Genomic DNA, 16,470 nt, shown 5'->3' with positions numbered 1-16,470 from the left:
CAAAATCCTTTGTGGGGTGCAGTGAACACAATCTTTTTGGGGTGCAGTGAACAAAATCCTTTTTGGGGTGCAGTGAACAACATCCTTTTTGGGGTGCAGTGAACACAATCTTTTTGGGGTGCAGTGAACAAAATCCTTTGTGGGGTGCAGTGAACACAATCTTTTTGGGGTGCAGTGAACACAATCTTTTTGGGGTGGAGTGAACAACATCCTTTTTGGGGTGCAGTGAACAAAATCCTTTTTGGGGTGCAGTGAACAAAATCATTTTTGGGGTGCAGTGAACACAATCTTTTTGGGGTGCAGTGAACACAATCTTTGTGGGGTGCAGTGAACACAATCTTTTTGGGGTGGAGTGAACAACATCCTTTTTGGGGTGCAGTGAACAACATCCTTTTTGGGGTGCAGTGAACACAATCTTTTTGGGGTGCAGTGAACACAATCTTTGTGGGGTACAGTGAACAGAATCTTTGTGGGGTGCAGTGAACACAATCTTTGGGGGGTACAGTGAACACAATCTTTGTGAGGTGCAGTGAACACAATCTTTGTGGGGTGCAGTGAACACAATCATTGTGGGGTGCAGTGAACTCAATCTTTGTGGGGTACAGTGAACACAATCTCATACTGAAGGTTTGAGGGTGCTGCCTGTTCCATACTCCCCCTACTCCTCATCTAGCCTTTTAGGGGTACAAACAATAGTAATTGGGGCCTAGTGTGGTTGTGTACGTGTGATATACATACACTTTTTTGGGATCATATTTTCTATTCCGCTATTTAATCAAAAACCTTTGGGGATCAGTTAAATTGGGGGATAGTCTGTGTTGGTACGTGTGAGAGAGATCCACCTTTCCAAGTTGTTGGGGTTCATCTCATACTTCTGAAGGTTTGAGGGTGCTGCCTGTTCCATACTCCCCCTACTCCTAGCCTTTTAGGGGTACAAACAATAGTAATTGGGGCCTAGTGTGGTTGTGTACGTGTGATATACATACACTTTTTTGGGATCATATTTTCTATTCCGCTATTTAATCAAAAACCTCTGGGGATCAGTTAAATTGGGGGATAGTCTGTGTTGGTACGTGTGAGAGAGATCCACCTTTCCAAGTTGTTGGGGTTCATCTCATACTTCTGAAGGTTTGAGGGTGCTGCCTGTTCCATACTCCCCCTACTCCTAGCCTTTTAGGGGTACAAACAATAGTAATTGGGGCCTAGTGTGGTTGTGTACGTGTGATATACATACACTTTTTTGGGATCATATTTTCTATTCCGCTATTTAATCAAAAACCTCTGGGGATCAGTTAAATTGGGGGATAGTCTGTGTTGGTACGTGTGAGAGAGATCCACCTTTCCAAGTTGTTGGGGTTCATCTCATACTTCTGAAGGTTTGAGGGTGCTGCCTGTTCCATACTCCCCCTACTCCTAGCCTTTTAGGGGTACAAACAATAGTAATTGGGGCCTAGTGTGGTTGTGTACGTGTGATATACATACACTTTTTTGGGATCATATTTTCTATTCCGCTATTTAATCAAAAACCTCTGGGGATCAGTTAAATTGGGGGATAGTCTGTGTTGGTACGTGTGAGAGAGATCCACCTTTCCAAGTTGTTGGGGTTCATCTCATACTTCTGAAGGTTTGAGGGTGCTGCCTGTTCCATACTCCCCCTACTCCTAGCCTTTTAGGGGTACAAACAATAGTAATTGGGGCCTAGTGTGGTTGTGTACGTGTGATATACATACACTTTTTTGGGATCATATTTTCTATTCCGCTATTTAATCAAAAACCTCTGGGGATCAGTTAAATTGGGGGATAGTCTGTGTTGGTACGTGTGAGAGAGATCCACCTTTCCAAGTTGTTGGGGTTCATCTCATACTTCTGAAGGTTTGAGGGTGCTGCCTGTTCCATACTCCCCCTACTCCTAGCCTTTTAGGGGTACAAACAATAGTAATTGGGGCCTAGTGTGGTTGTGTACGTGTGATATACATACACTTTTTTGGGATCATATTTTCTATTCCGCTATTTAATCAAAAACCTTTGGGGATCAGTTAAATTGGGGGATAGTCTGTGTTGGTACGTGTGAGAGAGATCCACCTTTCCAAGTTGTTGGGGTTCATCTCATACTTCTGAAGGTTTGAGGGTGCTGCCTGTTCCATACTCCCCCTACTCCTAGCCTTTTAGGGGTACAAACAATAGTAATTGGGGCCTAGTGTGGTTGTGTACGTGTGATATACATACACTTTTTTGGGATCATATTTTCTATTCCGCTATTTAATCAAAAACCTCTGGGGATCAGTTAAATTGGGGGATAGTCTGTGTTGGTACGTGTGAGAGAGATCCACCTTTCCAAGTTGTTGGGGTTCATCTCATACTTCTGAAGGTTTGAGGGTGCTGCCTGTTCCATACTCCCCCCTACTCCTAGCCTTTTAGGGGTACAAACAATAGTAATTGGGGCCTAGTGTGGTTGTGTACGTGTGATATACATACACTTTTTTGGGATCATATTTTCTATTCCGCTATTTAATCAAAAACCTTTGGGGATCAGTTAAATTGGGGGATAGTCTGTGTTGGTACGTGTGAGAGAGATCCACCTTTCCAAGTTGTTGGGGTTCATCTCATACTTCTGAAGGTTTGAGGGTGCTGCCTGTTCCATACTCCCCCTACTCCTAGCCTTTTAGGGGTACAAACAATAGTAATTGGGGCCTAGTGTGGTTGTGTACGTGTGATATACATACACTTTTTTGGGATCATATTTTCTATTCCGCTATTTAATCAAAAACCTCTGGGGATCAGTTAAATTGGGGGATAGTCTGTGTTGGTACGTGTGAGAGAGATCCACCTTTCCAAGTTGTTGGGGTTCATCTCATACTTCTGAAGGTTTGAGGGTGCTGCCTGTTCCATACTCCCCCCTACTCCTAGCCTTTTAGGGGTACAAACAATAGTAATTGGGGCCTAGTGTGGTTGTGTACGTGTGATATACATACACTTTTTTGGGATCATATTTTCTATTCCGCTATTTAATCAAAAACCTTTGGGGATCAGTTAAATTGGGGGATAGTCTGTGTTGGTACGTGTGAGAGAGATCCACCTTTCCAAGTTGTTGGGGTTCATCTCATACTTCTGAAGGTTTGAGGGTGCTGCCTGTTCCATACTCCCCCTACTCCTCATCTAGCCTTTTAGGGGTACAAACAATAGTAATTGGGGCCTAGTGTGGTTGTGTACGTGCGAGATACATACACTTTTTTTGATCATATTTCCTATTCCGCTATTCAATAAAAACCTTTGAGGATCAATTGAATTGCGGGATAGTCTGTGTCGGTACGTGTGAGAGAGATCCACCTTTCCAAGTTGTTGGGGTTCATCTCATACTTCTGAAGGTTTGAGGGTGCTGCCTGTTCCATACCCCCCCTACTCCTCATCTAGCCTTTTAGGGGTACAAACAATAGTAATTGGGGCCTAGTGTGGTTGTGTACGTGCGAGATACATACACTTTTTTTGATCATATTTCCTATTCCGCTATTCAATAAAAACCTTTGAGGATCAATTGAATTGCGGGATAGTCTGTGTCGGTACGTGTGAGAGAGATCCACCTTTCCAAGTTGTTGGGGTTCATCTCATACTTCTGAAGGTTTGAGGGTGCTGCCTGTTCCATACTCCCCCTACTCCTCATCTAGCCTTTTAGGGGTACAAACAATAGTAATTGGGGCCTAGTGTGGTTGTGTACGTGCGAGATACATACACTTTTTTTGATCATATTTCCTATTCCGCTATTCAATAAAAACCTTTGAGGATCAATTGAATTGCGGGATAGTCTGTGTCGGTACGTGTGAGAGAGATCCACCTTTCCAAGTTGTTGGGGTTCATCTCATACTTCTGAAGGTTTGAGGGTGCTGCCTGTTCCATACCCCCCCTACTCCTCATCTAGCCTTTTAGGGGTACAAACAATAGTAATTGGGGCCTAGTGTGGTTGTGTACGTGCGAGATACATACACTTTTTTTGATCATATTTCCTATTCCGCTATTCAATAAAAACCTTTGAGGATCAATTGAATTGCGGGATAGTCTGTGTCGGTACGTGTGAGAGAGATCCACCTTTCCAAGTTGTTGGGGTTCATCTCATACTTCTGAAGGTTTGAGGGTGCTGCCTGTTCCATACTCCCCCTACTCCTCATCTAGCCTTTTAGGGGTACAAACAATAGTAATTGGGGCCTAGTGTGGTTGTGTACGTGTGATATACATACACTTTTTTTGGATCATATTTTCTATTCCGCTATTTAATCAAAAACCTTTGGGGATCAGTTAAATTGGGGGATAGTCTGTGCTGATAGCTTAACTATCCCACTTCTATGCCTCCTTGAAAAAACAATTCGGGCGATGATGGAAGAGGATGTGGCACAGGATGAGGAGGAGGAGGAGGATGAAGAGGTAACATTTCCAAGGCTTTCAGGGCAGTCATTCGCAAGGGGCTCCGAGGGTGGGTTCCTGCACACGCAAACGCCAGGGACGCAATTGTCCAGCAGGGGCACAGTTCTGGAGGATGAGGAGGATGAGGAGGAGGAGGAGCTGGAGGAGGAGATGGAACCATGTTCACAGCAGGGTGGCACCCAGGCCAGCTCATGGCCATCACTGGTGCGTGGCTGGGGGGATACAGAGGACACGGACGATACACCTCCCACAGAGGGCAGCCTTTCGTTGCCTCTGGGCAGCCTGGCACACATGAGCGATTACATGCTGCAGTGTCTCCACAACGACCGCCGAGTTGCCCACATTCTAACTTGTGCTGATTACTGGGTGGCCACGCTGCTGGATCCCCGTTACAAGGACAACGTACCGTCCTTAATTCACTCACTGGAGCGCGATCGCAAGATGCGCGAGTACAAGCGCACGCTGGTAGACGCCATGCTGCTGGCATTCCCATCTGACAGCGGGGCCACAGTGGAAGCACAAGGCAGAGGAGGAGGAGGAGGAGGTCGCCAACGCAACCAGGGCACCGCCAGCACCTCAGAAGGCAGGGTTAGCATGGCCGAAATGTGGAAAAGCTTTGTCAGCACGCCACAACAAACAGCAGCACCAGCAGCTCAGATGGAACGTCTTAGCAGGAGGCAGCATTTTACCAACATGGTGGAGCAGTATGTGTGCACACGCCTACATGTAGTGAATGACGGGTCTGCCCCCTTCAACTTCTGGGTCTCCAAATTGGGCACATGGCCTGAGCTTGCCCTTTACGCCTTGGAGGTGCTGGCGTGCCCTGCAGCCAGTGTATTATCTGAACGGGTATTTAGCACGGCTGGGGGCGTTATAACAGACAAGCGCAGCCGCCTGTCCAGAGACAATGTGGACAAGCTCACGTTCATTAAAATGAACCAGGCATGGATCCCACGGGACTTTTCCGTACCTTATGCAGAATAGCAATGGATACCGACCTTACCCACCCATTGTTCCATTTTTGCTCTTTCTCACTCTTTTGGGGTGTACCCTCATTTAAAATTTTTGAAAAGAAGCAGTGTTGGCTACCTCGTCCTCCTCCTCAGGGCCAGATTAATGTAGGGGCTATTGGAGCTGCAGCTCCAGGCCCCTACCTTTTATATAGGCCCCGGGTTGGCCATATTCACTGTTACCGCTCTTCTGTCACTTGTAAACACAGAAGTCTGGCTTCTATGCTCGCTTCCCCAGGCAGCACCCTCAGAACCTCCCCACACAGCGTGAAGGCCGGACAAGGAGGGACAGTTGGCGATGCATGGATGTGTTTATGGGCTTCAGAGACAGCATCCCATGTTGAATTAGGCATGCATGGCTGCACCCTTCCTCCTCTGGGTGCATGGCAAGGCACGGCCCTTAAGGCCCTTCAAAATCCTCAGCACCAAGCCCATGATGCTGTTAATCCGGCCCTGGTCCTCCTCCACCGCCGCTTCCACCTACACCGCCCATAGGTGTGCGCAGCCTATTGCATTAAGGTGTGCACCCCAAAGTTGAAATACACATGCATGTGTTTGCCAGCAGGGAGAGTAATGTATCGGGGCCATGTACCTGTAGGCAAGGAGAAATAGAGCAGAGCAGGTCTCAGGGAGATCTTTCCCATCTCCTCACTGGCAATGCTATGTGCCCTAGGTGATTAGGGTGTGCCCAGGCACACCCAGCACACCCTGTGCGCACGCCTATGTCACCGCCACATCCACCACCACCTCAACCTCCCTCCTACTCCATATGGGCCTCGTCCTTCAGAGATGAAGAAGAACATTGTTTTATTTTTCTGTTTTTTTTTGTTGTTTTAAGTTATTTCCCTATCCACATTTGTTTGCAGAGCACTTGCCATGCTCTTAATTACGTTTTGCTGCCATTTGCAGCACTCTAGCCCTTTCCTTTGGTGTTTTAGAGCCATTTTAGTGCCTTAAAGTTCGGGTCCCCATTGACTTCAATGGGGTTCGGTGTCCGGGAAAAGTTCGGTAAAAGTCCGGGACACGGACCCGGACTTTTTTTTAAAGTTCGGCCGAACCCGTCGAACACGGACATCTAGGTGTCCGCTCAACCCTACTTATGATCAGAGGCGTAACTAGAACCTTCAGGGCCCCGGTGCAAGAAACCAGGAAGGGCCCCCCGGACCCCTGGCCGGGCCCTTCTCTTCAAGCTTGGGGCTCTTCCCACTGATCCTGGGGCCCTTTAATCTCGTTGCGGGGCCCTTTATTACGGTCCCGCAGCGGGACCCTTTTACAAGTTCTGCAGTGGGGCCCCTTCCTGCCATCTTGGGGCCCCACGGTGGTGGAAAGCCAGGGCCCAGTCGCAAGTGTGACCTGTGTGATCCTGGAAGTTCACCCACTGGTGTCAGTAGTTTTTATTTTTTGGTATTTTAATTGTATTATTTATTATAATTTTATTTTATTTTTTTACAATGTTGCTGACTATGACTCTGTCCATTCAGAAAAGGAAGGAGCTGGTAAATTACATATTTACCGACTCCTTCCTTGTTCTCTATTGTGACACATCCCCTGCAGCAGCCAGCAGGAGAGGGAAGGGAGCACAGTGGAGGGGGGGCAGCACAGTAAGGGGGGGGGACAGGGGAGCCCACAGGGGGCAGCATACAGAGGAACCAATCTCCTCCATTTTCTTCCTGCAGCTACAGGAGGAAAAAGGATGACAGTGATTTCTTTACATGCCGCCCCCGCCGCCCCTCCTATCCAGGTGTACAGGGGAGCTGCACAGGCCCCCTGAAGCATGGGGCCCGGTTGCGATTGCAACCCCTGCAACCCCTGTAGTTACGCCCCTGCTTATGATATAATTCATTATATGTGCACCTCCCTTTTCAGTTTCCTGTAATTCTCTCTTTATTGAGTAGACCCTGTAATCTGATGACAAATAGGCACAGAATAATTATGCGGAGTGGGCGGAACTTCAGGGAAGTGGGTGTGGTAATTGATAGCTGTGCTGCAAAGTGTCCCTGGAATTTTTTTTCAAATGTTGGCAACTATGAGAATGGTACTATGTCATTACATGAGCCCATGCAGGATATGCTCACCACCAGATCAAGAGGAGCTGACCTGGACTCTGTCCATGATTTGGTACCTCTCCCCCTGACTGTTCCCAAATTTGGTTAATGACCTGACTCATGCTGATCATCCAACATCACTACTTTTCAGTTCAAGCTCGCTGGTCCAACTACCTGACACCTGCGCTCTTCTGCTGTCTTAGCAGTCCCTGTCTCCACTCCCAGAGGTGTTGGGAAGGGCATTGTTCAAAAGGCCACCCTCATCATCTCAAGCTCCTCATACAGGTATGTGACACACCTGCATGTCCTACTCAGTCTGGCCCCTACACATTCCACTGAGTCTGACTGCTGCATATCTACTTCAGTCTGGGCCCAGCGTGTCTCTTCAGTTTGGACCCTGCATATCTCCTTTGATCTGGATCCTGTGTCCCTCAGTCTGAACCTGTGTGGTTCTTATCTTCCTGCAGGGGCAACAGTCTTTTTGTCAGTGTTGGACAGTATTTTTTGTTGTATTGTTTGTAATTTATTGTCGATTTCCTCTCACATTGTACATAGGGAGATCCAGATCTGGAGGGACTTGTGAGAATTGCAAGCTTTGAGCTGCTGCCTTGGGCATTGACCCTCCTTTGTAGCATTCCAACATACAACATACTTTCCCTGCAGTGTACAGTGGTCTGATGCTGGGTAAGTGGTGCTCATGGGCATCCGCAAGTAGGGGCAAGGGGGGGGGGAGCAAATGCCCCCCCCCTGGAATCCCAACTTCCCCTTTAAAGTGACACTTTATACCATCCCGTCTGGTCTGTTTAATAATCCTGTGTGCCCCTGTGTCCTTGTTTTAAAAAATAAGCCGTTCTTTACCAGCTTTTATAGTGCTGGGCGCCGCTCATGATGTCGGCTCTCTCCTTTCCCAGCTGCCTGCCGCGGGTGGAGCCAAGGATTCCTTGCTGACATCAGTCGGGAGGGGAGGGGGAGAGGAGGAGAGAGGCAGCGGGTCATGTGATCAGCGATTGGCTCTCTGAAAACTTGTAAAGAACAGCTTATTTTTAGAAAACACAGACACAGGGGCACACGGGATTATTAAACAGACTGTAGACAGGATATGAAACATTAAATGAAACTACAGCAGCAAGAGGGGAGGGGTGGGCACTGACACAGAAGCAGACAGACAGGGAGGGAGAGGGGGGAGGACAGGGGGGCTGCGGATGATGGAGACACGTAAACTGACCACGGTGTCAGGGCTCAGCAGCCATGGTATACCGTGGTCAGTTTACAGAGGGGAGGACATAGCCAGGCAGGATCAGTCAGGTATTTTAGGTGATAGGGCCAAATTACACAACATAAGCACTGTGCTGTATACCATGCTTTAAGGGAACAGGATCAATAAATATATATATTTTTTAGGTTAACAAATGCTTAAAAAACAAATGCTGCCATTTGCCCTTTAAGAATAAATACTAAAAATAAGTATAATGACTAAGGTCCTCCCCTTCATGACATTGTTGAAAAGGGGTGGAGCATGGGTGACCTTAAAATTATGCCCCCCCCTGAAAAAAGTTCTGCGGATGCCCATGGTAGTGCTAGCTCTGATGGGGCTAGTTGGTTTCCTTGGCCAGGTGCAACTGCTGGCCAACTACCAGAAGGAACTGGCCAGCTAAGAGCAGGGGATGCTTACCAAGTAGGTAGCAGCCTTTTTATGCCACTGACTATGCTGGGATGAGCAGCTGAGGGCTGGAGAGGGCATTGTGGGTGTTCAGTTCCATAGGGTGAAATGGAAAGAATGGCACAGTGCTACATGAGCCCCTGTTTCCGTCCATTCCATTCCATTCCATCCCTTCCATTTCCATAATAGGGTATTCTAGGAAGAAGTATAAAAGGTGACCAGTTTTCAAATTGTTAGAAAACTCCTATGCTATTTGCAGCCTATGATTTTAGCCCCTCAGTAAAGTGGTGCAAAAAAAAAAATGTCTACAACGTTGTATTACATGCACCACTGACTTCGTAGGAGTTGAGCTTTTATCATAGTTTCACAGAACTGAACTTTAGCACATTTCATGATAAGCTTCAGTTCATATATAAAAAAACTATTCTTTCACTTTCACTCCAAAATCAGCCACTGAATAGCTATAATCTCTCTTCTCCTGGAGCAATGTGAGTTTTATTTTTAACCTAAAATCTTTTTCAAATGCAACCACAGCTTACCCTTCTTAATGTAAAGGTAATAAGTGTTTTTACAAAGGGGCTCCTTTTATATAAAGAAGGTTGGAAAAAGAATTGAGCAGAGTGAAGCTGAAACCAAGTACATAATGCCCCGTATACACGTACCGATCGTCGGCCGAACGATCGGCCGTCTTTTGTCCAGGGCTGTCGGTGTCTGTTGAAAAGTGCAAAAGACTGCACAAGAATTTTGTCCGCCGACTACAGCCGACTGCAGAAGTGATGTCATGTAATGGTTAACTTTCCCTGTGTTTTTTCTTTTCTGAGCATGCCCAGTCTTGCAAATCTGCTGTCTGTCGGCCGAATTCTGTACTGACTGGCGAACAATCGGCCGCTCTGGTGTCGGCATACAAAAATTTTCATGCTTGCAAGACAGATTCTTTTCGGCCGAAAGTGCACTGTCGGCTGTCGGAAGCATCATACTAACAAGCCGAAAATCGGCCGATCGTTCGGCGGCCGAACATTTTCGGCCGACAATCGGTACGTGTGTACGGGCCTTAACACTCAGTTGTATTCTGTCTTTTACCCAAGGAATAGCATCATTTGATGATCCAGATATGCGCTGCTGCTCCAAGGCATACCATGGTGATCATCTGGTGTGGTGGTGCAGCTGGGTGCCCGAGCCCAGGAACCAGCCACCACTCCACACTGCACACACAACAGAAAGGATTGGGCTGCACACCAGTGACATTAAAAACATCCATTAAGATTTAATAGGCACTTGGGGTAAACTTTTCAAGGGTATGGCCTCAATTAGGAGCTTTTCGTGTGTGTGTCTTGTTCTTTGTGTGCTCAAGAAATCTTTCTTGATGCTTCAACATTACAGGTGTGCTGCCCGATCCTTTCTGGTGTGGGTCTTTATTTGTGCTGAGTAAGGTTCTGATTTAAGGATTTTAAATGCATTCACATATCTTTTAGATTCATATTTGGAGTACTATTACTTAAAATGGAATTTAAATGCACTAAAATGCATGTTCAACGCACAATAATGAATATAAAAGATATGAAAATGTGCCTAAAATGCATGTGCAAATTCCTGCTTTTTAAAATGAAAAGGTATGAATGGGCCCATTTTTAAGATTGTTAGAAATCTTTACATTTATTCATATATACTTTTGGAATGACATTGGGGTGCAAATCCAGTGCTTTTGTTTGTGCTGTGTTGCAATAACATGAAAACCAATTGAGCATCAAATAGAAACAAGAAGCATAAAGAACTCAAAGTCAGCTTAATGAGAATGTATTGAAGAAGAAAAAAAAAAAAAATATATATATATATATATATATATATATATATATATCAGTATCTCACAAAACGGAGTACGCCCCTCACATTTTTTAAACCATTTTATTATATCTTTTTATGTGACAACACTGAAGAAGAAATGACAATTTGCTACAATGTAAAGTAGTGAGTGTACAGCTTGTATAACAGTGTAAATTTGCTGTCCCCTCAAAATAACTCAACACACAGCCATTAATGTCTAAACCGCGAGCAACAAAAGCGACTACACCCCTAAGTGAAAATGTCCAAAATGGGCCCAAAGTGTCAATATTTTGTGTGGCCATTATTATTTTGCAGCACTGCCTGAACCCTCTTGGGCATGGAGTTCACCAGAGCTTCACAGGTTGCCACTGGGGTCCTCTTCCACTCCTCCATGATGACATCACTGAGCTGGTGGATGTTAGAAACCTTGCACTCCTCCACCTTCCGTTTGAGGATGCCCCACAGATGCTCAAAAGGGTTTAGGTCTGGAGACATGCTTGGCCAGTCCATCACCTTTACCCTCAGCTTCTTTAGCAAGGCAGTGGTTATCTTGGAGGTGTGTTTGGGGTCCTTATCATGTTGGAATTCTGCCCTGCGGCCCAGTCTCTGAAGGGAGGTGATCATGCTCTGCTTCAGTATGTCACAGTACATGTTGGCATTCATGGTTCCCTCAATGTACTGTAGCTCTCCAATGCCGGCAGCACTCATGCAGCCCCAGACCATGACACTCCCACCACCACGCTTGACTGTAGGCAAGACACACTTGTCTTTGTACTCCTCACCTAGTTGCCGCCACACACGCTTGACACCACCTGAACCAAATAAATTTATCTTGGTCTCATCAGACCACTGGACATATTTCCAGTAATCCATGTCCTTAGTCTGCTTGTCTTCAGCAAACTATTTGCCGGCTTTCTTGTGCATCATCTTTAGAAGAGGCTTCCTTCTGGAATGACAGCCACGCAGACCAATTTGATGCAGTGTGCGGCGTATGGTCTGAGCACTGACAGTCTGACCCCCCACCCCTTCAACCTCTGCAGCAATGCTGGCAGCACTCATACATCTATTTCCCAAAGACAACCTCTAGATATGATGCTGAGCACGTGCACTCAATTTCTTTGGTCGATCATGGCGAGGCCTGTTCTAAGTAGAACCTTTCCTGTTAAACTACATATGGTCTTGGCCATGCTGCAGCTCAGTTTTTGGGTCTTTTCAATCTTCTTTAAGCCTAGGCCATCTTTATGTAGAGCAATAATTCTTTTTTTCAGATCCTCAGAGTTCTTTGCCATGAGGTGCCATGTGGAACTTCCAGTGACCAGTATGAGAGAGTGAAAGTGATAACACCAAACTTAACACACCTGCTCCCCATTCACACCTGGGACCTTGTAACACTAACGAGCAACATGACACCGGGGAGGGAAAATGGCTAATTGGCCCAATTTGGACTTTTTCACTTAGGGGTGTACTCACTTTTGTTTCCAGCGGTATAGACATTAATTGCTGTGTGTTGAGTTATTTTGACGGGACAGCAAATTTACACTGTTATACAAGCTGTACACTCACTACTTTACATTGTAGCAAAGTGCCATTTCTTCAGTGTTGTCACATGAAAAGATATAATAAAATATTTACAAAAATGCGAGCGGTGTACTCATTTTTGTGAGATAATGTATATACACACATATAAAAGAATAAATGTGGACGTCAGATATCCTTGCAATCTATTAGTACAGTGATGATCCTCTCTCTATGACAGCCTATTTCACCCAGGGCGCCTTGAGGTTTCCTCAGGGGTGCCTTGGCAAAATGCCTAAAAATTTCCCAAAAATGTATACAAGCCAGCATGTGGATCAAGCCTGCTTTTTAGTTACAAAAAGCCACAGGTTTATATTGTGTATGTCATCAGCGTTGATAAGAAGGGTGTTGATCGCCTGCCCTGCCCCTCTCCATCCACACTGGGGTCACATTAGCTGAATGATGGAGAGGAACTGAGGGAGAGGTGAAAAACTGGAACATGGTGGTGGCAGCCTTATGTTGCCGGAATGCTTTTCTTCAGCAGGGACAGGGAAGCTGGTGAGAGTTGATGGGAAGATGGATGGAGCCAAATACAGGGCAATCTTAGAAGAAAACCTGTTAGAGTCTGCAAAAGACTTAAGATGGGGCGGAGGTTCAACTTCCAGCAGGACAACGACCCTAAACATACAGCTAGAGCTACAATGGAATGGTTTGGATCAAAGCATTTTCATGTGTTAGAATGGCCCAGTCAAAGTCCAGACCTAAATCCAATTGAGAATCTGTGAAGACTTTTGACAGAGCTTGAGGTATTTTGCAGAGAAGATGGACAAAAATGTCACTCTCTGGATGTGCAAAACTGGTACTAAATGCAAATGCACGCCACACTTTTCAGATATATATTTGAAAAAACTTTGAAACTATTTATCATTTTCCTTCCACTTCACAATTATGTGCCACTTTGTGTTGGTCTATCACATAAAATCCCAATAAAATACATTTACATTTTTGGTTGTAACATGAGAAAATGTGGAAAATTTCAAGGGGGTATGAATATTTTTTTCAAGGCACTGTATTTTCTAGTTATTTATTAAGATAAAAAGGGGTGATGCTTAAAATAATTAAATGTGTAAACTCTTTTTTTCTCTTCCATTTAGAGTGCACAATCATATATAGGCTGTGAGCTGGCGTTTATTTAAGAATAATAAAAATGGTATGTTAAATGGAATTTACTACTTGGCACTGTGAGGACCTTTTAATATCTGAAAATACTGATATACCAAAGATGTTGATATAACTTTTTGTTCTTACAGGAAGACAAGGAACAGTTGCTGGATACGGTAATCTAAAATATACATTGTAAAGACCGTACAACACACATTACAATGCATATTAACAAACTCTAAGGCTGTAAGATCAGCATATTTAGCAGTTATTTAGACCCCATCGAGAAGCACCATGCCCGCACATATATCGTACAGGAATGTGCTGTGTGTTCGTGTGTGATTCCCATGCAGTTCTGTGCGATTTCAGCCCATTCATTTTGAATGGGCTAAAACCGCACCATACAGCACCAAAGTAGTGCATGCGCTACTTTTTAAACGCACTGTAACCAGATCACATTGTACAAAAGTACCATGAAATCCAGTGCAGGTAAAAGCACTGTGTTTACGACCAACATTTGTGTATCATTAACTTTCTAATGGCACCCATTGCAAATGAAGTGCATTTGGCATGTGGTCTGAATTGCACAGGAACTCACAGTGCGTTCCTGTGCAATTCATGTGCAGGCATTGTGTGAACCGGCCTTTACTAAATATTTAGAAAGCATCTACAGAACTCAGTCTAGCTGTCTCTAAGAGCATCTAAATGACTGTGAAATGATGCTAAATATTTGTTAAAGCTACATTTCTGTTTTTAACATCCCTGAGCTGAAACTAAAGAGAGCTTAGGGGGCTTCAAGAAAGCTTCTCAACACTTTTTAGAGAATGTAGGTGTTGACTATATTTTCTTTCTTTCTTTCTTTCTTGATAATGTTCACGGTAAATAAACATGAAGAATTGCAGGTGAAAATGTTATATTTACTTTAGCTTTCACCTGCTTTCTTCTTACAGGCAGATGACTTTCTGTCTAGGGCAGTGATGGCAAACCTTGGCACCCCAGATGTTTTGAAACTACATTTCCCATGCTTTTGCACTCTGCAGTGTAGTTGAGAATCGTGGTAATTGTGGTTCCAAAACATCTGGGGTGCCAAAGGTTTTCCATCACTGGTCTAGGGGATAGAAAAGCACTTTTACTTATCTGATTCTTTGCTCCACTGGTAGATGGCACTTCATTTTGCTATGGCAGTGGACTGTTCCTGAGCATCCTCACATTCATGATTGTTCTTGATGATGTCAGAGGCATCCAACCACCAGAGTGCAGGGGAGAGGAGGCTGCGGAACCAGTCTAGCAGCGTGGAGGAACCTGCGGCAGCAGAGGATCGTGTAACTAAAACTGCTATACCTGTCTCCCTAGAAGATGACTGATCCTGATCATTCAGTACAGAACGTGGGTTTCTTTAAATCCTTACAACTATCTTCAGATAATTGCAGCTGCTTGCAGCTACCTTCAGATAATTGGACATTTTGTACTTGAAGCTCTTTACAGTTCCAAAGACCAGTAGGGAAGTCTAGCCCATTCTTGACTTGAAAGTTCTCAACCTGTTTCTGTAGGTACGAAAGTTTCACATGAAGAATGCCAGGTCCAGGGAGATTTTCTTTCTTTCTTTCTTTCTTTCTTTCTTTCTTTCTTTCTTTCTTTCTTTCTTTCTTTCTTTCTTTCTTTCTTTCTTTCTTTCTTTCTTTCTTTCTTTCTTTCTTTCTTTCTTTCTTTCTTTCTTTCTTTCTTTCTTTCTTTCTTTCTTTCTTTCTTTCTTTCTTTCTTTCTTTCTTTCTTTCTTTCTTTCTTTCTTTCTTTCTTTCTTTCTTTCTTTCTTATTTTATTAGAGGGAGATTTTCTGATCTCAGAAGTTGCCTACCTGCACATTCCCATTTTTCCACAACACCAACACTATCTGTGGATTGTGGTGAATAAACAGTAAACAATTTGTCAATTTTGATCTGTCTCCGATCACTTGGGTTTTCACCAAGGTGCTTGCCATGGTACTAACTCTGCTCTGTGCTCGAGGGATCAATGCTGTGGGGTACCTGGATGATTTTCTGCTAAAGGATCAGTCTTCCCTGTCTCTGATGGACTATGTCTGTCAGGAGGTGCAAACTCTGCAAGATTTACGATGAATACTCAATCTGTCACAGCTGGACCTACTTGCACCTAGAGAAGGCCCTATCCATGGTCTTTCTGCCCAGGACAAAGAAGGTCTTTCATGCTCAGATCCTCTGGGCCCAGAAGAGGCCCTTGGTCAGTTCCTGCAGGGTTTTTGGTCTTAAGGTTGTTCCCTTCTAGGCTGTAACATTTGTCCAATTTTACTCTACAACATTGCAATGTGGAGCAAGCACATTCAGTCCTTAGACTGTTTTATTGCTTCCGACCCCCGGGGCTGGGGGTGATGGATTTTTCAATTCAGCACTGTAGTAAAGGGAGGAAGCCTTTTACTCTTTAATTATGGAAGGTTCTTATTACGAACCTCAGCGTAAAAAGGAAGGAAACCGCCGTTTAGTGGATGTACCACCTTTGCAGCTTGTACGAATTATCCCTGTAGCACACCAGCATACGAATAGTCCTCCAAAGAGAGCCCCAAACAATCGAACGGTTTTCTGTATAATAAATCCCCCTCCAAAAAGGAGACAAAGCTCCGAGTTGAGGGTAACACAGGAACAACATCAACATTTATTGGAAGAACACAGCACACTTTTATACAGAATTTGGAACATCCTTCCCCCAACAACCGCTTTCCCATTGGTCAATTGCACAGTACCTGCAGTCCCCCATAAGGTCCTCTCCAGACATGCAAATGAGGGCTCGAAAATGAGTCAGTAGTGATTGGTCAGATAGCTTGACCAGGAGGGCT

At 44.8% G+C, this 16,470-nt stretch overlaps 1 protein-coding gene across 1 annotated transcript in view; it reads left to right on the top strand.

The window, feature by feature from the left end:
- The window catches only part of LOC309548977 (apolipoprotein L6-like), a 125,631-nt gene that overhangs the window by 16,708 nt on the left and 92,453 nt on the right, over positions 1-16,470 (top strand). The window contains 2 exon segments of the mRNA XM_082248912.1: positions 13,619-13,674; positions 13,775-13,801. Coding sequence (XP_082105038.1) covers positions 13,672-13,674; positions 13,775-13,801 — 30 coding nt within the window. The 5' untranslated portion in view covers positions 13,619-13,671.

The sequence above is a fragment of the Pelophylax lessonae genome (genome assembly GCF_965119305.1).
Source record: "Pelophylax lessonae genome assembly, chromosome: 3".
Classification (NCBI taxonomy): Eukaryota; Metazoa; Chordata; class Amphibia; order Anura; family Ranidae; genus Pelophylax; species Pelophylax lessonae.
The sequence above is the reverse complement of the archived record's forward strand: the minus strand, read 5'-3'. Positions and strand labels throughout refer to the sequence as shown.